At 32.0% G+C, this 24,553-nt stretch overlaps 1 protein-coding gene across 1 annotated transcript; it reads left to right on the forward strand.

The window, feature by feature from the left end:
- Positions 1-3,954: 3,954 nt before the first annotated feature.
- LOC143044979 (uncharacterized) lies at positions 3,955-24,540 on the forward strand. Its single transcript, XM_076217260.1, has 9 exons — positions 3,955-4,060; positions 4,806-5,162; positions 5,912-6,175; positions 16,154-16,273; positions 16,631-16,987; positions 18,990-19,271; positions 20,367-20,426; positions 22,006-22,078; positions 23,316-24,540. Exons 2-9 carry the CDS (start codon positions 4,823-4,825, stop codon positions 23,533-23,535), a joined length of 1,716 nt encoding a protein of 571 aa, XP_076073375.1. The 5' UTR covers positions 3,955-4,060; positions 4,806-4,822; the 3' UTR covers positions 23,536-24,540.
- The last annotated feature ends 13 nt before the right edge of the window (positions 24,541-24,553 follow it).

Raw genomic sequence — 24,553 nt, forward strand, 5'->3', positions numbered from 1 at the left:
CCCAACAACGGGTTGTCTGATTCGTCTGAAAATTTCAGGGCACATTAATCTTAGCCTGATGAACAATTTAACCCCCATGTTAGATTTACTCTAAATGCTTTATTTTCACAGATACAAGCCAAAAAACTATTTTATCCCTATGTTCTATTTTTAGCCATGGCGGCCATGTTGTTTGGCAAGCGGGGTCGTGGGACACATTTTTTAAAATAGATACCCTAATGATGGTTGTGGCCAAGTTTGGTTAAATATGGCGCAGTAGTGTCAGAGGAGAAGATTTTTGTAAAAGTAAAGGTTAACGGACGACGGACGCCAAGTGATTAGAAAAGCTCACTCGGCCCATTGGGCCAGGTGAGCTAAAAAAGAATCAACAAGTCCAGATCTACAAATGAGTTAAATAATCGAAATCGTCAGTAGATTCCTTCAGGAAGTTATTGTCCTTTAATGATTTTTCTTTATTTTAGACATTTTTGCCACTTATTTTGAAAACTATTATAGATACATACTATATACTTGATATAGCAAAAATGATCAGCAAGACACATTACTGAAATTTTTAGTAAACTAGATATTGAAGTTATTTCCTTTTAACCATTTTTTTGGAGTGTTTGCCTATTATCTTGAAAGTGATACAAATGTAAATAGAAGTTAAAAGGCAAAATATATCAGCAAGACAAGATCTACAAATATGTTCAAATGAGTAAAATTGTCAGTTAACTTTTTAAAGAGTTTTTGCCCCTTCATGATGTTATTTTTAGCAAAACAAGGCTATTACTGAAGTCAGGTCTTCGGATTACCATTGAGATATATATGTTACAGTGAATTTGTATAATCAGTGATTATGTAGAATCCCTGATTTTTCAGGGATTATGTAGAATCACTAAAATCATTAGTGATTATACGGATTCCTTGAAAATTACCAGTGATTTCACATAATCACTGATAATTATGGCACCCTCAACGGAGTTGGGGTGACATATTGTTATTGTTCGTTTCTTTTTTTCATATTATTATTATTTTTATTCTTCCACACTTTTTTATCCATTCTATTTCTCGGAATTGGCTTGAACAATATTGATGGAACTATACCATAATGTAGACCACCACATTCTCTAGTGCAGTGGGGTATGGCACCATCAAGATGGCTGCCGTTGCCATGGAAACGAAACAAATGTGAAAAATTTCTGGTTTTTGTTTTGGTGAACTGTTTGAATATGCTTAAACTCAGAATCATCATATTTTAATACAATGAAGGTGCCCACTATATACAGGTGTTGGATGATTTTGGCACTCATTGGACCTACTATGTTGCCATTGAAACTAAACCAAAAATTTCAAAAATATCAAAATGCTCCAAACTTTATGAAACTTCACAGTTACGATGAGCAACATTGGAAGATGTGGAATTTGGCGTTGGAATTTATAAAATATCTGTAGATACCATGGAAACAATGCAAAAAGGTCAAAACTTTGAATTTTCACAGAACATTCCAGAACATCAATGTTAAATGTATTCTAGAGACATTAAATGGTATATGGTGGTATATATGATAATGGAGGGAAAAAATTGCAGCGGGGGTTAGACTTTGGAATATTCAAAATGGCCGCCGTTACCATGGGAACAGCAAAAATTTGAAAAATTTCAAAGTTCTCCAAACTTAATGAAACTTTACAAAATTGACAATTGGCATGAGTAGATGCACTCTATGATTTTGGAATTTTCAAAATGGCTGCCGCTCGCCTGGCAATAGGGGAAGGGTGCCATCCGCTATTGCTTGCAATGGCAAATCTAGTTTTAATTAGTATTCTACAAATTCCCCAATATGATTTCAGTGATTATCAATAATTAAAAGCTCCAAAGATGATGAAACAAATTTACATAGACAAATTATCATTTTTTTCTTATTCCTTGAAAGTTTAAGTAAACATGCAGTTTTCATTCCTGATCTACTATTTGATTCTTAAGTGATGAGTTTTTTCCTTTATATTTTATCCAAGTGTTGAACCTCATTATGCTTCTAACAAATAAGCTTGGCACAGGCACAGGTGTTGCTTTGGTTGAAGAAAACGTATGCTCAAAAGTTAATGCAAATTGCAGAGGAAAAACAACATATATCTCAAACCAATTCCACAAGTGGTTCCAGGAAAGGGAGATCCTTGCCATATAGCAATGGACTCCTGCTCGGATCTTTAATACAAGAAATCAGTTTGAGGTTGCTGATTTCCCTTCATAGGTACCTTCAGATGTTTGTGCTGAAAACTCTATTTCTCTGAGACGTGCCGTAAAATATGATTGGATATGGAGGACAAGGTTTTTTAAATGTTGATATTGTGGTAAAAACAAATATGAATTTAATAGATATACATGTAAAAAAAACAGGACAAATGTGTAATAGTCGATGCCATCCAAATCTAGTTTGTAAATAAAATGTTTATTTTTAAAATATTGTGCATAAAATTAACATTTATCAAAAAGATTGTACGCGTAAAAATAGTTTTGATGACAATTTCAGTTTAGTTCATATCTCAACCTAAAAACAATTGCTAAAATAATACGATAAAGAAATAATCATTATGCTATTTAATCATGTTAATATTTTAATACTAACTTCATCAACCCGCCATTGTGGGCTCGCTTGATATTATCAATACTGATACAGTAAATATCAAAAAGGGCTCGCTTGATATTATTGCTGATAAAGTCGGTATTAAAAACAAAACTGTTGTGTTTATCATTTCAATATTTTTGTGTCTTTCATATTAATATATTATGCCTAACGTTATACAATATTAAGGGTATTAGTCTGATATGAGCCAGTCCATGAGAAAAGGTACACAAACGAAAATTTTACGAAATTCTAAAAAGTGTGCATAATTATTGGTAGTAGACTTGTGATTTATAAACACATTTACTTTTCCTCATATCCTTAAGCTGTGAGTTACACGCACCTGCAAGTGTTGAGACCCCCCTTTAGTTTTATCAAGATTTTTAATGACTTATTTCATATATTTCAAGCATTTACAAAGTACAGTTTAAATGTCTTGATTTGCCAATTGATAATGTTAACCCCTGTAGCAGTGGGGATAAGGCTCTCGCTAACGATGCAGATATCAATGCAATCAGACCGGGCAACGATACGAGTCCCGTGCAACGACGGTTGATTTATATAATATTAAATAACTTAACTTAACTTAACTTCGGTTGATTTATATAATATTAAATAACTTAACTTAACTTAACTTAACTTTCAATTTCTAAAACACAAGAGGTCATAGTTTTTGTATTTTCCCTCATGTTTTAATATTGTCTTACTTTCCTTAAACTGGTAAAACTGAAGAAAATTATTGACTTTTGTCTCTCTAGTGTCGTAAAATGTTAAGTTTCTGGTCGGTATAGCATTAGTCTGGGGAACAAATGATTTTACACTTGCTCAAATACCAAAACATTCAGATATTTCTACGTCTTTTGCTGTTTTAAATGACAAATTCGGGATAGAATTGACAATCTTATGAATGTTTGAATGTTTACATTAATGTAATATATATATATTTTAAATAATATAAAAAAACATACAGGAACAAATTTACTGTCAAATTTTAGAAAGACACCTTATTATCACTAAACAAACAACCCAATAATTAACAAAAATAAAAAAATTAAAAAGTTGGATAAATGGGAAGACGCCGTTATATATTTTAGTATCATTTCAGTTATTATGTATAATCCATGACGTTTTTTCTAGTGATTATACATAATCCCTGAAAATTGTAGTGATTATATATAATCCCTAAACTAACCAGTGATTATACATAATCCCTGAAAATTTTAGGGATTCTACATAATCCCTGATTATACAAATTCACTGTAACATATATACATTGTAATTACATGATATATAACATGATACATTAATATTACAAGTTTTAATTCATTAAGAAAGCAACACTGTGACAAGTGTAAGTACTTTTGAGGAAGATTTTGGAGATTGGGTGGTTGGATCATCACACAATATTACCTGGAAACGTACAAACCTAGTAAGGGATCATACCCACGTGGATTCATGTAAGTAACATAGGTATCAACAATTATAATACTTTAATAACATTGACGGATATTTAGGCTCTAGAATGTGAACACATGAACATGTATTGTCACTGATTGCGGAGAAATTCTATTTCTTTTGTATTTCTTACAGTGATTACTGTAACGTCTTAAAAGAAACCAACATCTAGAATTGCTTTCTTGTCATTAAATTACATGTTGCCCTATTTTAAAAAAAAAGATTTTATATTATTGAATTATATATCAGCAAATAATGTATTATCGATTAAGAGAAGTACTCCATGATATATTACCATGCTTACAGGATAGACATTAATTGTAAACATGCGCATTTATTGCAGTTAAATCGTACCATTAATGCTTTTACAGAAATCATATTTTTTGGGGTTTGTTAGTTTTCTATCTCTAAAACAACACGAACAGGGAGACATTTTTCTGTTAATTTAAGAGACTTGTTACTTAAAAAAATCAAGAAAACAGAGAGTTGCTAGTCAATCATATCAATACTTACATGACTTACGATACGTACATAATGCCTATATCTTTTAAATCTCCGTCGAAAATTAAGGATCTGATGCTGAAGTTTATATTCGATTTATCATTATTAAGACTATGTGCGTTACATAATTTCGATAATCATACGAATACTTATCACTCGAGTAACCTTTAATTTTTGATATTAAGAAGAATATGATATGCTAGATTTCAGATACATACACGTTCATAATCTATATATGTCTTTCAGCATCCAGAGGTTATAGCATGACAGCTGTATCCTATAGTGATTTTCATGGAACAGCACGAATTGTTACAGATATTGAATTCACTCAACCGATATGTTTGTCACTTTGGTACCAGCTTTATTGGAATAGTTTTGATTGCTATTTCAATATTTATCAGATTTCTGACAAAAATCAGGTTTTACTATTTACTGCAAATCATAACTTTACATCTCTTGCTGAATGGGTTAACATATCGGTAGATTGTTTTGGACAATATCCGTTCAAGATAGCATTAGAAGCAGACTTCAGGTATCGCGATGTAGCTGCAGTGCGTGCTATTCTGATAGACGATACATCAATAGCGTATAGGTCATGTCAAGGTAAATGTGAACAAAAATTAAATCATGAAAAAACATCAACATTTGAAAAAAGAAAAATGGAAAAAGAGACATACTAGAAACTTGCATAAATATACGTCATTGTTAATTCCTTATTCTTCGTTAAGATCTCTAAAACATTTGTTTCTAGATAAAAGTCGCTTGTATTGTTGCATGTGATACAAATGTATATAGACTCACTGTAAGGTTAACAATTCCAAAGAAGTTGTATTTCTTAATAAAAACAAAACAATTGTTACTAACCATATAAGTAAACGTCTTAAATATTTGCTTGTACTTGACTATGCTAATATGAGAAACTATCTTTGAGTCTGTTCTGTCTGCCGATCAGGTTCCGAGACGTTGAGTCCCCCAAATCTCAATAGAGTTCAGATGCAAAAAGACATTTGTAGTTGAACCATTATGTAGATATTGTCATGTGGATTTAGCAATATTCAGTAGGATAGCCAACTGCAGAATCGAAATATAACAACTGCGTGTGACCAAGTGGCACTCATCAAAATTAAGAGTTTGGAACTTTTTGTTTTATTAAATTATATAGGTTTTGTTTATCGACAAGTCCCTGTAAAATATACATGGTATCAACGCTAATCGCTTCGATGACTGAACGAAAATTTCTTATCAAAACTTGTATATCGTTCTTTGCTCTTTTATTTGTTTCATATTGATTTCTCCCTTGTACTGTTTTAATGTCAATATTTTCTACTATTTTCTTTAATTTCATATTGTAGAATTGGTTGCGACGATACGGTATCCTGATGAAAATACAATTAACATTTCATGTTTGAACAATTCTCAAATACAGATAGATAAAATTGATGTTATCGAGGAGGAAACACCCTGTCGTGACAAACCGTGCGTATTGAATTCTCAGGACACACTGACTATTGAAGATAAATGTAACGGTGAAAGTTCCTGCCTGGCGGATTACAACTTCACATCAAACTGTTTACGGGAGTTTAGATACATAAATCTCTCCTACACTTGTAAAGACGGTATTTACTATTTTAAAGTCATTTTTTTATTCACCCTAAGGCTTTCTTTTTTAATTATTAAAACCGTGCTGGGAAAGAATTAACCCCTCCCCCCCCCCCCAACTAAAACATAAATTTGCATTAATTCCTTTAAAAAAATGAAAATAACGCTCTATACGTTATATGAGTCCGAAACGCTATTCTGAAATTAACTTCATCAGGCACGCTAAAAACATAACATTTGAAAACCAAAGATTATCAAAAATATATGAGTTATACAACCACAAGGAACCTAAAATAATAGAAAAAAAATCATCTGAGATCAACATTATCTGACAGTGCTGCAACCTTATTTTCTGAATATTTCTTAAGTTCATTAAATGACAAATTAGAATTGTATTTTCCTCAAATGAACGTTTTAATGTTTTCATGCGATAGATACTTCAATTTTTCCGTGTTATCTATAAATGTTTTTTCCTTTTTGTTTTTTTAATTTAATACACATAAAATCAAACGGCATTTTTTTTTAATAACAAATCTTCGAAGTTTTGTAATCATTTGTTGTTTGGCAGTCTGAACATTAAATACCCTAAGCATATATATTCTTATTTCAATGTTATAGCAATTTGCCTTATTTTTTTTGTAAATAAGCAAGAACAAATATCAACTATCCCTTCATTAGGCAACTTTCAAAATGAATGTAATATCAACATCTTGGCTCTTTACAGTTTAAAAGTGAATGAAAGGAGTATGAAATAAAGGCCTGAAACTGTGCCTTCTAGTCAAACTTCGTTATACCATATGTAAAAATTATATTTACCTATATTAAATAGGCAAATGTAGATAATCTTAACACTTTTGTTGTCTGCTGTTCGTTTAAACAATGTTAACAGCTTCAAAAGGATAATTTGTTTTTATGCATTTGTAAGTTACAGTGGAAATCACTTCTAACCTCTCATTAAATCTGTCAGAATCTGTCAGGAGAACTGTTCTAGGACAGTATGTAGAACTGTTAGCCTGACACATTTTTGACAGTTCTAGATAGAACAGTTCTAACTTAGAACTGATTTGGTCAGTTCTACCTAGAACTGATTTGAACAGTTCTATCTAGAACTGATCCTGACAGTTCTACCCTAGAACAGTTTTAGACAGTTCTACTTCTAGAACAGTTCTACGGTTAGAATTGATTTATAAATTCTACGACTAGAATTGATTTATAAATTCTACGGCTAGAATTGAGTTATAAATTCTACGGATAGAATTGATTCATAATTTTTAAGAACTCTTTGTCTTAAATATAAGGCTTCGGCATACTAGCGATATTGAGTTTTGATATTTTGCCGGTCTTATTACATATATTTTATCAAGACAAAATGTTTAACCCCGCCATATTATGCATGTATGTGCCTGTTCCAAGTCAGGACCCTGTATTCAGTGGTTTTCTTTTGTTGATGTGTTACATAAATTATTTGTTTTTCGTTCATTTTTTGTTCATAAATTAGGCCGTTAGTTTTCTCGTTTGAATTGTTTTACATTTGTCATTCCGGGAGTCAGGATAACTCCTATAACACAATTATTTGACCTCATTAACCAAATGTAATAACTTGTTTCCCAATCCACTATAAATAAATATGTTTTTAAATTAAACTTAAGTTAAACTGACCATATTTACACTTCATCATGTAAATCTATATACATGTAGTCGCACACTGCAGTAATACAGTTATATTTTTAGGCCAGGATGGATTGTACAAATGATAACAATTATATTGGAAAGCATATACTATAAAATTTTGTTTGCATCACTTTATAGTGCCAGCATGTCCTCTTTTCCGAGTAGTTTTCATACCTCAGACAGACCGTTGAACAAAAATGTTTACCGCATCAACCTAAACTGACATTTTTTGCAAATCTACATAGCTGCACAGTAATTCAGTTATAATTTTAGGTCAAGAGGGACTGTAGTATAAAAATAACCACAATATTGGAAATCAATGACCACAATATTTCTTTTCGCATTAATTGAGAGTGCAAGCATTTCCGCTTTTTATTCAAAATATTGCACCAGAAACAAATATCAGTAGTTTTCTGGCGTATATACTAAATTTAGTCCTGGTATCTATGATGAGTTTATTTCATACCTCAGACTGACTCGTGTAACAAATTTATTTGTCCGCATCAACCAAAACTGACCATATTTGACAACATCAACCAAAACTGACCATATTTGACCGCAGCAATCAAAACTGACCATATTTGCTCTTTTTTATGTAAATCTTATAGTCTCATAGTAAATCCGTAACATTTTTAGGTGAGGATGGATTGTATACTACAAATGATAGCAATATTTGAACACAGTGACTACCAAATTTTGTTTGCATCAATTTAGAGTGCCAGCATGTCCTCTTTTTATTCAAAATATTGCATCATAAACAAATATCAGTAGTTTTCATACCTTAGACTGACTGGTATAACAACATCATTTGTCCGCATCAACCAAAACTGACCATTTGTGCGCTTTATTATGTAAATCTTTATAGCCACATAGTAAATCACTTATATTTTTTATATCAGGATGGATTGATTGTATAACACAAATGACAGCAATATTGGAAAACAATACATTCATTTTTGACATGTAACTACAAAATTATGCTCGCATCAGTTTATAGTGCCTGCATGTCCTGTTTGTATTCAAAATTTTGAATCGTAAACTAATTTCAGTAGTTTTGATATCTCAAACTGACTAAAATAACAAAATTATTTGTCCACATCAACCAAAACTGACCATATATTTGACAGCATCAACCAAAACTGACCATATGTGACAGCATCAACCAAAATTGACCATATTTGCACTGTATTATGTAAATCTTAATATATAATATATATATATATATAAAGCCGCATAGTAAATCACTTTACTTATGGATTGTTTAATACAGCAAAACTGTATCACAATGACAAAAATATTTCCACATCAATTTTAGAGTACCAGCATGTCCTCTTTTTATTCAAAATATTGAATGGTAAACAAATTTCAGTAGTTTAGATATATCAACATTATTTGACCGCATCAACCTAAACTGAACATATTTACACTTTATCATGTAAATATATATGCCTCATTGTAAACCAATAATATTTCTATGGCAGGACGGATCGTATGATTAAGATGACACCAATTTTAGAACACAATCACAATGACTACCATGACTACAAAAGTTGTCCTCATCAATTTTAGAGTGTCATTATTACCTCTCTCTATCCATAATAATAAACCGTCACTTAAGTCGGTGGTTTGTGATGGTTTGTTTTTTAAACAAAACTATTTAACGGCATTATCCAACACTCACATGACTGATTCATATACTTTATAATGAAAAGTACATGTATGAGATGTTCTCTTCTTGGAATAGTATACTGTTAATATATTTTGAAGAATGATTGATTTTGTTTGTAGCATAACGTCCAGGGGCAAATATTTCAATCATGTGCAGATCGAGTATATTTTTCTGACGTCCCAGACTCCCAGATATCATTTATAATCGTTATGGATAAGTCTGTCTAAATTGACGAGATGGTGCAAATGTACATGTATACTTATACAACACGTATTTCATTAATATCCCATAAGTCACCAACCGTAAAATTTTCGTTTGAACATTTGTCAAAACAGTCAGAATCTTACATTATGAATGTAAATCGAAGGCAAACAAGGTAAATTACGACTAAAATTCCTTGAATTAAATGATGCAGAGTTATATTTAGGAAGAGACTATTAAAAACGGGGAACGAAACAACGTAAACCATGATGTTTATATGCAATCATATAAAAGTATTTCTCCGATGAGTCGGATAACCCTTCTATCCGCTTCGATATTTGTACATGTAACGTTTGATCAGTAAAAATATAGAAAATCTGCTATACAGTAAAGTAAGTGGAACTGATTTTTTTTTCTAAATTCTAAGATGCCCTTACCTCAGTGACGTCATTTAGAACTGTTCTACAGTCCTGACTGACCTATTCAGTTCTGCTGACAGTTCTACGGTTAGAACTGATTTGGACAGTTCTACCTAGAACAGTTTTAGACAGTTCTACCCTAGAACTGATCCTGACAGTTCTACCTAGAACTGATTTAGTCAGTTCTACCTAGAACTGATTCTGACAGCTCTACTTAGAACAGTTCTAGGGTAGAACCGTTCTAGGTAGAACTGTTCTAGGACAGGTTAGAACAGTTCTATGACAGATTATTCTGACAGTTCTAATAAGAGGTTAGAAGTGATCTCCACTGTATATTTCCTTCTGAAAAAGATAAGCGCAACCTACGACAAGAATAAAATTATTATAAAAAGATGTATATGGGTCAGATACATGTAACATCCTATAAAAAAATAATGGATGTTCTTTCATGTGGCCAGTATCGTTTCATTAAAAAGATATGAAAATTTTGGCCATTATTTTTCAGAAGGAAGTATACCTTACAAATGCATGAATAAATTAGTCATAATTAATATGTTCTTCATTAGAGTGCACAAATTTTACGTCATAATGACGCCACAATAGTTTTCAAATGCGTCAGAGCTGGATTATTTGTTTTTGTTAGATATCTTTACATATTTTGTCATCAAATTCTTATTTTTGTTACTAAAGTGACATTTTACGGAAATCAAGGGCCACTCTGGACCCTTCGTGAACCTACTCCTTTCAGTTTCATGTGCAAAGTATAATATAAACTGGTTACAAAGGGGAGGTAAGGTACAGATCGTGTTAACGTCTTGATATTACCGCTTTAAGTAGTACATACTGTTTGCAATATATCTACTACAACGGGTTATGTTAAAGATAATGCATATTTTAAGGTTGTTATTGTCGTAGAACACACCGAGGGGTGTCAGGATTTATCAAATGAAAGACCGACCGTAGGGAGGTCTTTTTTTGGTCAATCCGGACACCCCGAGGTATGTTCTACTACAAGAAAAACCTTAGAATATGCATTATCTGACTTATATACCGTCATAAAATATTATTTTCAACAATGATTTGCAGAATTAGCATCCTATTTTACCGACAACACTAAAGTGGGATATTCCTTTCTGATGCGTTCAGACCAACACGCCCTACGGCTCATTTAGAATGTGAAATAAAACTTACTTATTGATCTAGATATAAACGTTACCAATCATTATCCCGACTCGATAAAAAAATTATTGTAACTGCATGAAGTAAGACACAAATAAATTGTTACCATCCGATAACGGTGTATGAAAAAATACAAGTCACTTCGTAATTTATTGTACCAACTTAATTTATGGAAGGGGGTGCTATATAGTTTTTTTTTCTATTTGTAATAACATTTTAATTGATTCGAGCGTCACTTATGAATCTTTTGTAGACGAAACGCGCGTCTGGCGCAAATACAAAATTTCAATCCTTGTATCTATGATCTCGGGAAAGTGATTATTTTTTCAACAATTTTCAATGAATGAACTTTTTAGAATAATTTTCTTTTGAATGGCAATACATTTTTTTTAAACAGAGAATCAGGATTTAATTCTATACTCCCCGACCCTATTGTGATATACGTGGCTGTTATATAGAATACAGGTCATTATTTTATGCCTTATAGCATATTTCATTGAAACATGGTATCGTCCGGGTAGATTCTTCGAAAGAATGACCTATCGTTCTGAAAGAAATTAACTCCATATAGGTATATAATTTTAGCTAAGCTTTGGCTTATATAAATTAGTTGGAACACATCGCAAACGTCAATTACAATATAAACTATTTAATTGTCAGTTGTTATTTGTTTCCTGGACATATCAGATCATCTGCGATAAGATGACAATATGCATCCCACACAATACTGGTTTTGTATGGATAGCCCATCATACACATTGGTTGAGAAAGGAAAAAGTAATAACAATTGATATAGAAAACGATATGTACTTCAACAACAGTAATGGAAAAAAATGTTTAGAGGAACTTTGGACTTTCAACAAAATATAAAGAACCAAATCTTTCTGTATTTAGGAGAAGAGCTAGTCTATCAGTGTATTTTCAAACCACATGACTTTGTATCATTTTGACTAAACCTACTTTTGCCAATTTTGGAGGGGGAACTGATCTTTCTTCCGGAACACCGGTATTAACATATGGTTTCTTTTGCATGCTGTATAGCTCAATTTTTAGTTCGACTTTTTTAAATCTTTCTTTATGTCATTGTGTTTTTATTCTTCGAATATTGAAATTCAATGTTAATCCTCGGCAATCTTGTATCATGCTTGCCACGAGTGTTGGAGGATGTTGTTTAAGGCCCCGGCTGTTTAAATTTACAGTATTAATGCCTGTTTTTTCTGTAAGTTTAAGTGCCCAGCTACTTATCAAAATAACTGTTTGAAAGCTTCTGTATAATATATCCTGATAATGTTGGATCTATATTTCTGGGTTATTCATTACAAAATTTAATCCTGGTATCTATGATGAGTTTATTCACATTCGTACAATAATAGCATATGCATGTGCTCTCTGTGTCATATACACTTACGATTTAACAATTTCAAATGATTGCATGCGTGATAGGTATGGCTAGTTGTTTGAATACATCCATGCAATGTGCTTGAAAAATGTCTCCTTAAAAAAGATCAATTTTGAATCTGGCTAACCGTACCGTACCGTACCGTACCGTACCGTACCGAAAATATATTTCGAAGCATTTAACAATGGCTAATATTAATAGATACATTTTTGTAATGTTAGTATGGAACAATTGGTGGTATTAAGGTATCTATAAATGTAAACAAACCTTGATTTTCTAAATTTGACCAGGTCACATAGATGCATTCATCCATGAACCAGACAAAGTGGCATACGCAGTTCGATGGTTCTTTACATCCCTGCAGAAAAGTATATCACAAGAGACAATTATTCATAAATAAAGGCAACAGTAGTATACCGCTGTTCAAACTCATAAATCCATGGACAAAAAACAAAATCGGGGTAACAAACTAAAACTGAGGGAAACGCACTAAACATAAGAGGAGAACAACGACACAACACTACAATGTAACACACACAGAAACGGACCAAGCATCAGACAAAATCCCACGAGAATAACAAATATAACATCAAAACCAAATACATGAATTTGGGATAGACAAGTACCGTGACACGTCTTATCGCAATGTGAATTAACATTAAAAAATAAGAGAAAACAAACGACGCAACAATTGAATGCTGCAAATCATGTTAAAATGTAATTTTGGAAGTGAAATAGATTCAGTCATGTTTTCTGTACCTGCAAAATTAAGCCTATATATATAGTGTTCATTTGTATAAAAGGACAGCCTTCCAATGAGCCCATTATTTTCATTTCCGACATGAATCTAATATTTGTCGAGCCTGCAACTTTTGTTGCAGAAAGCTCGACATAGGGATAGTGATCCGGCGGCGGCGGTGTTAGCTAACTTCTTAAAAGCTTTATATTTTAGAAGGTGGAAGACCTGGATGCTTCATACTTTGTATATAGATGCCTCATGTTACGAAGTTTCCGTCAGTAACATGTCCAATGTCCTTGACCTCATTTTCATGGTTCAGTGACCACTTGAAAAAAAACTTCAATTTTTTTGCAATGTTGAATTCTCTCTTATTATAAGTAATAGGATAACTATATTTGATATATGCGTACCTTGCAATGTCCTCATGTCTGTCAGACAGTTTTCACTTGACCTCGACCTCATTTCATGGATCAATGAACAAGGTTAAGTTTTGGTGGTCAAGTCCATATCTCAGATACTATAAGCAATAGGGCTAGTATATTCAGTGTATGGAAGGACTGTAAGGTGTACATGTCCAACTGGTAGGTGTCATCTGACCTTGACCTCATTTTCATGGTTCAGTGGTTATAGTTAAATTTTTGTGTTTTGGTCTGTTTTTCTCATACTATATGCAATAGGTCTACTATATTTTTTGTATGGAATGATTGTAAGGTGTACATGTCTAGCGGGCAGATTTCATGTGACCTTGACCTCATTTTCATGGTTCAGTGGTCAAAGTTAAATTTTTGTGTTTTGGTCTGTTTTTCTCATACTATATGCAATAGGTCTACTATATTTGTTGTATGGAACGATTGTAAGGTGTACATGTTTTGTGGGCAGATGTCATGTGACGTTGACCTCATTTTCATGGTTCAGTGGTCAAAGTTAAGTTTTTGAGTTTTGGTCTTTTTATCTAATACTATATGCCATAGGTCAACTATATTTGGTGTATGGAAATATTTTATGATCTTTATGTCAGTCGCACAGGTTTTATTTGACCGTGACCTCATTTTCACGGTTCATTGCACAGTGTTAAGTTTTTGTGTTTTGGTCTATTTTTCTTAAACTATAAGTAATAGGTCAACTATATATGTTGTTTAGAAGCATGGTTAGCTGTACATGTCTGCCTGGCATGGTTCATCTGACCTTGACCTCATTTTCAAGGTTCATTGGTCTATGTTTAGTTATCTTGGTTAATGTTAAGTTTATGTGACAGTTTTTATAAAGCTTAGCTTTATACTAAGGACTATCAACATAATATCAATGATTAGTATAGAAGGCGAGACATTTCAGCGTGTGCACTCTTGTGTTTGTATAGATTATATATAAATAGACCTAATATCCATTTTCCAAATATCATATGCGACAATTTTTAATATTCATCGGAACATTTTTGTCGTTGATTTATAACTCATAACGTCCTTGCTAAAGAGGGACAAACATTAAAAAAAAATCATTGTTTACAGGAGGAGGGGGGATGTTCTATTTTGTCACTAGATTAGCCACTAATTTGTACAAGGACATAAATATGACAGCTCAACAAAGTAGATTCTGCAGTGACGTGAAATTAAAATCACCGATTTTGTTCCGAAAACAATGTATTTAAGTTTCACTGATGGATTATTTCCTAACCAAATGACTAACTTATAAAAAGTTAGGTACTTAGAGAAAAGTAAACATACATAATATTGAGTGTCAATGTTTTCTAGATCGTCAGTTCTAACTTCATGCTTCTTACGTGCATCTTTTATAGGTTGTTGTTATTTGTGCGCTCCGTGTTGAAGGCCGTACTTTGACCTATAATGGTTTACTTTTAAATATTGTGACTTGGATGGAGAGTTGTCTCATTTGCAATCATACCACATCTTCTTATATCTATCTATCGGTTAAAAAGAAAACAAAATAAAGTAAATGGTTGCTTTGTTCACAAAAAAAAATATGCACACTGACCAATTTTCGACTCAATACATGTAGGCGCAATATTGACAAGTAACAAAGATTAACTTTAGTAGAAGCTTATCCGACCGCGAGGCTATAAAATGAAAAAATCTGACAATTAGCACGGAAGTAAGTATTTCCGGTTAACAAACACCTAAAGGTTGTCCCCGTTGTTTATGTTACAGATTTCGTATGTTATTTTGCACGTTGCTATTTATTGCTTTCACATGTTTCAATAACTTCGTTTATTTCGTCTTCTTTAATAAAGTCTCTTGCTATTTATGTGGACAATCAACTGAATGTAAACTTTGCTATTTGGACATGCACGGCCACTTATACAAAAGTCATGTAAACCATATTGTGTGTACTCGACCAATTTGTCATTGCTTAATGTAAGCCTTAATCTGTTTACTCTTGATGTTAAGTTAATGAATTATTATTCGAATAGTTTCATGCATATTCATAAAATGAGGTATGATTATCAGAAATTATCATAAATACAAAATCCAGTGTTTGATCTGTTGTTTTTAATATCAATTCAATATAATTGTGCAAATAGCAGGATTGCAGTTTACAATAAGCTTTAAGTATATATTTAGACTATCGAATTAATGATATTAAAAAATATACTTGCTAAAGAAATTATCTTTAGTAAAAGCAGGTTTTATTATTATTTTTTGTATATACTACTTGTTATTTCATGATCTATATCAACTGATAATCAAACTAAACTCACTTCAGAAAACAGGACAAGCGTTAGTACGTTTGAGGATAGTTTCGGAGATTGGTTGAACGTATCATCAAATAGAAGCACATGGGATCGTACGAGGAACCTGCCTGATCATACCCAAGTGACTACAGGTATGAACAGTATGTGTCCTCATAATCAACCGATATTAACACCTTCTTTAATTTAGTTATGCTATTTTTGTGCACCAGACACATATTTCCCGCCTTCATTGCATGACATGTTTTTCTATGTAACTGATACATTATCCTGTGGTAGTTATTAGGACATGAAAGAAGCACATGTTGCAATTTATTTCTTAAGAACAAGGATACATTTTTGTTTCTTTAAAAGGAGACTATACTAAACTATATTTTTTTGACCGCAAATTTAAATTTCTGAATATTCATAAAAATATTACCAAATAAAATACTCGAAATTCCAAACAATTGTACATGGATGCGTGTTTATAACCTATATATTTCTTTCAGGATCTGCAGGTTATAGCATGACCGTTTTATCCTTTAATGGTGCAGCTAGTACCCAACGTATTGCCACAGATAATGAATTCACGGAACCCATATGTTTGTCCCTGTGGTACTTTTTTTATGAAAATAGTTACGATTGCTCTTTTAGTATATACAAAATTTCGGATGTAAATCAAAATTCACTATTTACCGCGGATTGTAATTCTACATCTGTGAATCAATGGATCAGCATATCGGTAGATGTGTATGGAAAAGATCCGTTTAAGATAGCATTGGAAGCAGACTATAAACAGCGTAATTCAACAACAGTACGTGCGATTCTTGTAGATGATACATCGATAGCGTATAGACCTTGTCAAGGTAAATGTGAACTATAACAACAACAAAAAAAGCATGTATAACACAAATATAAACAATTCCAAAGATAGAGAGACTATAGAAGGTAAATGTAACAGTCATAACTTCTGGTAATTGGATTACAACTTTACATCAACATGTTTTCGGAAGTTCAAATAATTTTATATAAAAATCTCATACACGTGTAAACACGGTACTTCAAAAAGGTACATTTGAAACAGTTAAAATCGAGACTATAGAAAATTTTGAATTTTTAAGTTGATACAATATGAAATCATCTCTCATTAAACATCTTCAACGTATATATTGTCAATTGTCAAAGAAAGCATAATGTTATTTTCATGTTATTCATTTCGATGGTTTTATAAAAAGAATGGAAATGTGAAAATACACAGACAATAGTTCACATGGAGTAAACTATCAATGGACGAGAATGTTAACAAATACGGCCTTCAGATTTACAAGGGGCAAAGCCAATACCATTCAGTAAACTATAAAGGCTCTGTCCAGATTTATGCTGAAACAAAACAAAAACGAACTATAAATAAGACAGACATCAAACAATAGGAACAACGGATGTACGATTCAGGACTTGTGACAGGTACACATAGAAGAGGCGAAGTTAAGATGGTTGCGAGTGATCAACTCTTTTCTTAACCTGTGACAGTCGTGTTTTTCATGTGGTCATTATGTTCTGTCTTTTAATTCATCGTACAATTCCGGTCATAGCTGGTATTTACAGGTTTCATTGTGTTTTGTCTTCTACGTTAAATAGTCTTGATCATGTGATGTTTTTGACATTTTTTGTATGTTATTTTATTCCACGGAAATCAGGAGTAGGTTGTTGGTGCGGTATGTTGTAATTTCCAAACATTTTGTCATTCCTGCTATCCATTTAATGGGATATATTCTGAAGAAAAAAACAACATGTATGCTCAAAGGTAAAACTAACCCAGGAAAGGAATCAGAGCTTTCCATAAGAAATATACATCCCTCAACTCAGAAAGATTTCCAAAATGTTTTAACAACCAATATCGATTATCCGTATTGTCATGTCTGTACAAAACTAACACAGGAAAGGAATCAGGCCATAAGAAACTTACATTCCTTAACTCAGAAAAAGTTCCAAAATGTTATAACACCAAATATCAATTATCATTATTGTCATGTATGTACCAAAGTACTGACCAATGAGCTGGTTATATTCGCAAGGACTGACAGTCGACCTAGTGTTAGTGAAACCATTAACAGTACTAATTTAAATTTACCAGATACACATTTCAACAACTCATGTCGCTTCATTTTCTCCTCATGAATTGAATTTGAAAATCTACATCATAATACAAATATTGAGAAGTTGTGCAAAAATCAGGAGAAAAACCAACCAAATCAGGAAAACGAATTAAAACCATGCAAGAGGGAATACATTCTTTGATTTGAACTGATTAAGGTTCTACAAGGATCATTTACACATCTGCTATATTTTACACTCTTTTCACCGACTGACAATAACTTTACAGATGTTTTTATTTCAAAACAATTTAAATTTATAAGAATCCATTATCTTCACACCGGAATTCCAATAGCTAATAGTAAAGATTGGAATTTTGATTAATCTGTACAAATAAGAATTTGAATATATAATGGTAGAAATTGAGATCTCCAAAGTCGTACTATGATGATTCCTAATATTCTGGGAGGTGGTTACTCAGAAGACACAATAAAAGCCATATGTTTTTATAAATAAAATAAAACAATACAATCAAACTTGTCTGACTCAAAAAGATAAATGGTATGGCCAATTCCTTATGAATTTATTTCATAGCAGAGCATTTTTCTTTAAAAAAAACTTTAAAAACTTTAATTGTTACTAAATTCACAATATCATAATTTAAAATGAGGCATTTTAAGGTTTTAACAAAACTTAAATGTTTGTGTATTTCAGAAAAAAAATATTGGTTTAAAATATAATATACATGGATATATTTGTCGTTTTTCATAAAAGGACAGAAAATAGATACCACTTGCCTAGACATTGAAACACCAATCAAAATAGAATGTGAAACACAATTCCTTGCTGGTCAAATCTATGTATCACTAGAACCAAAACACCTGATCAGTCAACAGAAACATTGTCCAGAAGAAACTATTGAAAGTGAGCTGAACAAATTTTGTAGAAACGTCAACAAAACGGATTATTGTAAATTTGAAATGTTGGATTTCATAAGCGGATATAAAGACTGTTACGTTACCAGCAAAAATATTACAGTTACGTATCAATGCAGGGGTAAGTGTTTTTCTGTGCGTAAACACAGAGTTTGTTTACGCACCTGTTTAGAAATAAACATTAATGTATTTCGATAACAAGTAAAACGTCGCTTTGTTTAAACATATTTGATTCTGTTAACTTTATATCCAGGATAAGTTCACTTGCATTTCCTATCATCGATCGTTTTGTTATTATGGTCAAACATTAAAGTGCGTGTAATGTTGAACGTAATTTAATTAACTTAATATCCACAAGTAGTCTTTTAATGCAGTAATCATTTTAAAAAAATAGTAATACATTTTATGTATTTTATTTAAACAACTTATCCAATTTTTATTACTCTGCCATGACTTAGAAATTGTTCTTTTTTATAAACAGATTGACATGCCCCAAGAATCTGAACGTCACAGATATTAAAAGCTATTATGGTGCAAAAACATGTTTTGATTACTATTCAATGTAACGCAATAATCGGCACAACGTTATATCCACGATTTAAAATGTTATTAGAAGTAGTCCAACTTAAAAATGTAGAAATTCCAAATAAGAACGTTTAAATATCTGCCAATCAATTTTAGAATGGGAAATGAAAACGGGTATGTGTCAAAGAAACAACAACCGTACAAAGAACGGTCTATGAACTGATAATACCCATTTGAAAGCGGAACCAAAGTGCAATTGATCTTTAATTTGAAAATGTACTTCGAGTTCTGTTTTCACGCTAAGCAGACATATTTCAATTTCTTGAAAAGGGAACTACTAAAGCTGTGAAATGTTATTGTTATAGATATGTGTAACAAAAAGGAATATTTTTATATACACGTTTGTTTAGTATTTAATATATCTACCAGGGTAGAGATTTTTTAATGTAAGTTAGCTGAACGTGAAGATAAAGTCGTCAATGATCAGAAAAGTACACATCACTTACTAAAAGATCAAAATTTCTCACAAATGTATTGTATAACAATAAAGAAATTTCGTATGGTTGCTTATGCGACAACTATCTACAAAGACAACAACGGATGTAAACAAGTACATGTCATCATACGTTATTTAAACATGACCGAAACTAATGCAGTATATTTACTTCTGTATTCATGTATGCATTTGTAGATATAACAGAAGGGTGGAGGGAGACACTTGACAAGTCATCTATCCAATTTGATATCATTGGTAATATATAACACTTCAATTCTATCATATCACCAATTACATTTGACGAATAATGCACGTGGTTTTTTTTTTATATAGTTTATGTTTTACTGCAGAATAGGGTAGATGGATATTGGTTGATTAAATTTTACTTAGATAATTATACATCTAGTGTTCTCCTTGATATTTATATGTATATGTATGCACAATAATCACAAGTTAAAGACCAATCGGGGATATGGATACTGCAGAGAATATTGGGAGACACTTGCTAACTTAGGCATAAAGACCAAGCGTAGAACAAATCAGAGCTCTGATTTCACAACCTGCCTTTCCGAGATTGATAAAGCAGTTTAAACATAAGCTGCAGTCGAGAATATAAATAAAAAAAACCTAAAATTGAATCAAATTATTTTGGCCAATAAGATTGATATTACTGCAAAAGAAGAGCTGTGTATTTGAGTTACTTACACAGATAATATGAGAACTCATTTAAACAAGTCCAAAACACAGGACGTTAAGACAAATTTGCAACTGTTGATAACTTGATATCATAAAAAGTTCTTATATATCTTTGGCTTTCTTTTGAGCATTCCAGATAAAGGTAAATCCAGAAAATCACTCTGAACGCATAACATGTATAAAGTTTTTATTATATTTTTATATATATATATATATATATGATCAATTTTATTTGGCAATCGACAATGGCAGTCAGCAGGGTTAAAGAACATCAGTTGTTCTAACTGTTAGTCAAATGCGTTTTGTTTAAATATACTTTTTCACTTTTTTGGTCTCTTGGAAAATGTTGTTTGTGCTGTTTTTAGACCCTTCTACAACGAAATTTGTTTTACATGCACACGTATAAAAATTGCGGTTTTTATCCAACGCAATCATAGGTTTGAACGTAGTTTTCAATTTAGACTCGTTTATATTTTTTCGTTTGGGCTTGTATCATATTTTCCCTCCGGTTTATATGATCTGTTCATCCTATATTGACTCTTAAAATTCAAGAGTCTATCTAAAAATGAGGGTACTTTGCCTAATAAATGAGTGTACTTTTTATATGGCCTTTCAAATAACGTTTCGATCCCTAACATCACTGAAGAGACATTTATTGTCGAAATCCGGATCTGGTGTACTAAAAAAATATTGACACCGTATGTTTGTGGCATAACATTGTGAATGGCAGTCAGCAGGGTTAAAGAACATCAGTTGTTCGAATTGTAAGTCAAATGCGTTTTGTTTAAATATACTTTTTCACTTTTTTGATCTTTTGGAAAATGTTGTTTGTGCTGTTTTTAGACCCTTCTACAACGAAATTTGTTTTACATGCACACGTATAAAAATTGCGGTTTTTATCCAACGCCATCATAGGTTTGAACGTAGTTTTCAATTTAGACTCGTATATATATATATATATATATATATATATATATTTTAAATTGGTCTTTCTCTTGTTAAGTAATATGTTACAGTTGGGATTCTAATATGTTGTACTGCGTTCTAAGTAACTATAATTTCGTTCTGCAAGAAATTACAATAAGACTTGAGATCGCTTCAGTTTAAAGTTCAAAGATGTGTTTTTACTTCATTTCAGGGCTAGCAGCTGGTGTTAGCGGAGGCGTACTACTTACAATCATAGCTGTCGTCGTTATATGTCGTTTTAGAGGGTACACTACTTTTTCTTTTATACTTTTTCATGCCAAGTACTGGCTTTACTGTAAAAGAAAAGAGGGACGAAAGATACCAAAGGGACAGTCAAACAAACTGACAACGCCATGGCTAAAAATGAAAAAGACAAACAGAAAAACAATAGTACACATGACACAACATAGAAAACTAAAGAATAAACAACACGAACTCCACCAAAAACTAGGGGTGATCTCAGGTGCTCCGGAAGGGTAATAGTCAATATGAATCTAATATATAATAACAGCTACTCTCAGTGGCGGATCCAGAAATTTTCATAAGTGGGGGCCCACTGACTGACCTAAGAGGGGGCCCGCTCCAGTCACGCTTCAATGATTCCCTATATAAGCAACCAAATTTTTTTCCCAAAAAGGGGGGGCCCGGGCCCCCTGGGCCCCCCCTCTAAATCCGCCTCTGACTCTATTTCATATGCTACTATATTAACCGCAAAATAATCAGATTTTTACTTTATTGAATGATTGTTATGCCTTGGGTTCCTATCATATGTAAAGTGTACGCTTTGATTTTCTTTGAACCCCTAGACACTTTGCAAGAATGAATGTTCATGAGGAAAACATATTCAGTTTAAATAGAGAAATTTTAGGATTGAACTATATATTCATCAACTGAAAAAAGCTTTTAGTTGCTATCTCAGACAAAGTTGTCATCAACCATTTTGAGGTAGCTATGACACTGGAAAATGAAAAAAAAATATGGAAAGTAAAATTGTAAGTTCTCTAACGTCTACATTTCCTGTCGAAAAAGTGTTTAATCATGTCAAAGTTTAACATGAACAATATCTTTTGAAAACGGAAAGATCCTTGTACTTGAAATGAAAACAAATTACATTAATATGTAATAGCCTTTGCGTAGCTCAACATGTTGATGATGCGAGGGATATTGTACCACTGTTACTAGTTTTAAAATAATTTTCAATTATTAAAGTCATATAACTAATTATAAGAAAAGAATCAGCTTTAAGAAATGACACAGAGCACTGCGTTTGATTTTAATGTGTCCACAAATAAAAGAAGAATGTGATCGTAAACACTTAAACATGTCAAAAACCAAAAAAAATAACAATATATATCCAGATAGAAGCTGACCATGTATCGTATCGTGGACAGTGCCATGAACAGTTACTGATTTAATTTAATGCATTTACAATCCTTCAATACGGATTTATCTATCAATATACAGTCATGTGTTTCATTTCAGGTTTAATGACTGTGATTGTGTGACAAAAAATATAACGTCTTTCATGAGAAATGGACAAGAAAGTAGATTTAAAGAGACTGGTATCTATGAATGTTCAAATATTTCATCGAGATTATCTGACCACGCCTACGACTCGTTTGAGTGTCCAAATTATTTCAACATGACAAATGTCCATAATTCTTCTACATGTGTACGTCATGGAAATGACAAAGATCTATAATCAATCAATAAGAAATTGAGCCAGCGTTTCGTGTAACCTCTACAATGTAATTTTTAGCATGACCTTTGTATTTAAATAATCTTTAAAGTTCTAAATGCAGTACGAAACGGAAAAATGCTAGTTATTATAAAGGCAACGAATACAATCCAAAAGGCGATTCCGATTTAAGGGATATAATAAATTTAATTTCAACTACTATTCAATGATTGTTATAATTCACGATTTGATCAGTCTACAATTTTGGCTAATCTCCTCATACACCTTTTCACCGATTTTGAATCATTGTTTATGTTTTGGTCAGTGTTGTATCAACATATTTTGACAGTTTCATCGTAAATGAGTTCACGCAAGCAAAAGCCTCGTTAACTATTAGTCCTAATTAGATTACTTCTTGATCATATTTTTGTCGATTCATAAATGAACTTCAGATGACCATCCTGCTGCTACATGTATCAATAACTTGTTACTCGGGGTTAAACTTAATTTGTGAAAGAAAATCCCTGAATGGTATTTACCGTCTATTATCAAGGTTGTCACATGTCAGATATTTTCATCACACCTAAAAATAGTTTCTCACAATTACATGATTTTTGTATTTCTTTTTTCTTTTATACTAAAATAAATGTTCATAATCCAAATTCTGGAAAGTGAATATTTCACATAATGATTTTGCGTTTGAAGTGTTTCTTGATGTGCATATTGTAGTACATTAGTCCCTAATGTGTCATGTCTTTTAATGTAACAGTAACGAAATAGGACTATGATCATTCACAGTTAAAATGTTTACATAGTTGACTATGATATCATCATTTTATTTATGGTAGTCAACATCTCTAGCATCATCAAGTCTAAATAATAGAATAAGAATACTATTGTTATAAATAGTTTACGATGCATTTATTTAGATTACATATTTAGACAGGATTACTTTGTAAAGTACAGGATTTTACTTAACAAAAATATAGTACATTTGTGGTCGTAATTTGCTAAGTTTGTTTACGTAAGCTTTATAATAATA

The sequence above is a fragment of the Mytilus galloprovincialis genome, chromosome 9, assembly GCF_965363235.1.
Source record: "Mytilus galloprovincialis chromosome 9, xbMytGall1.hap1.1, whole genome shotgun sequence".
Classification (NCBI taxonomy): Eukaryota; Metazoa; Mollusca; class Bivalvia; order Mytilida; family Mytilidae; genus Mytilus; species Mytilus galloprovincialis.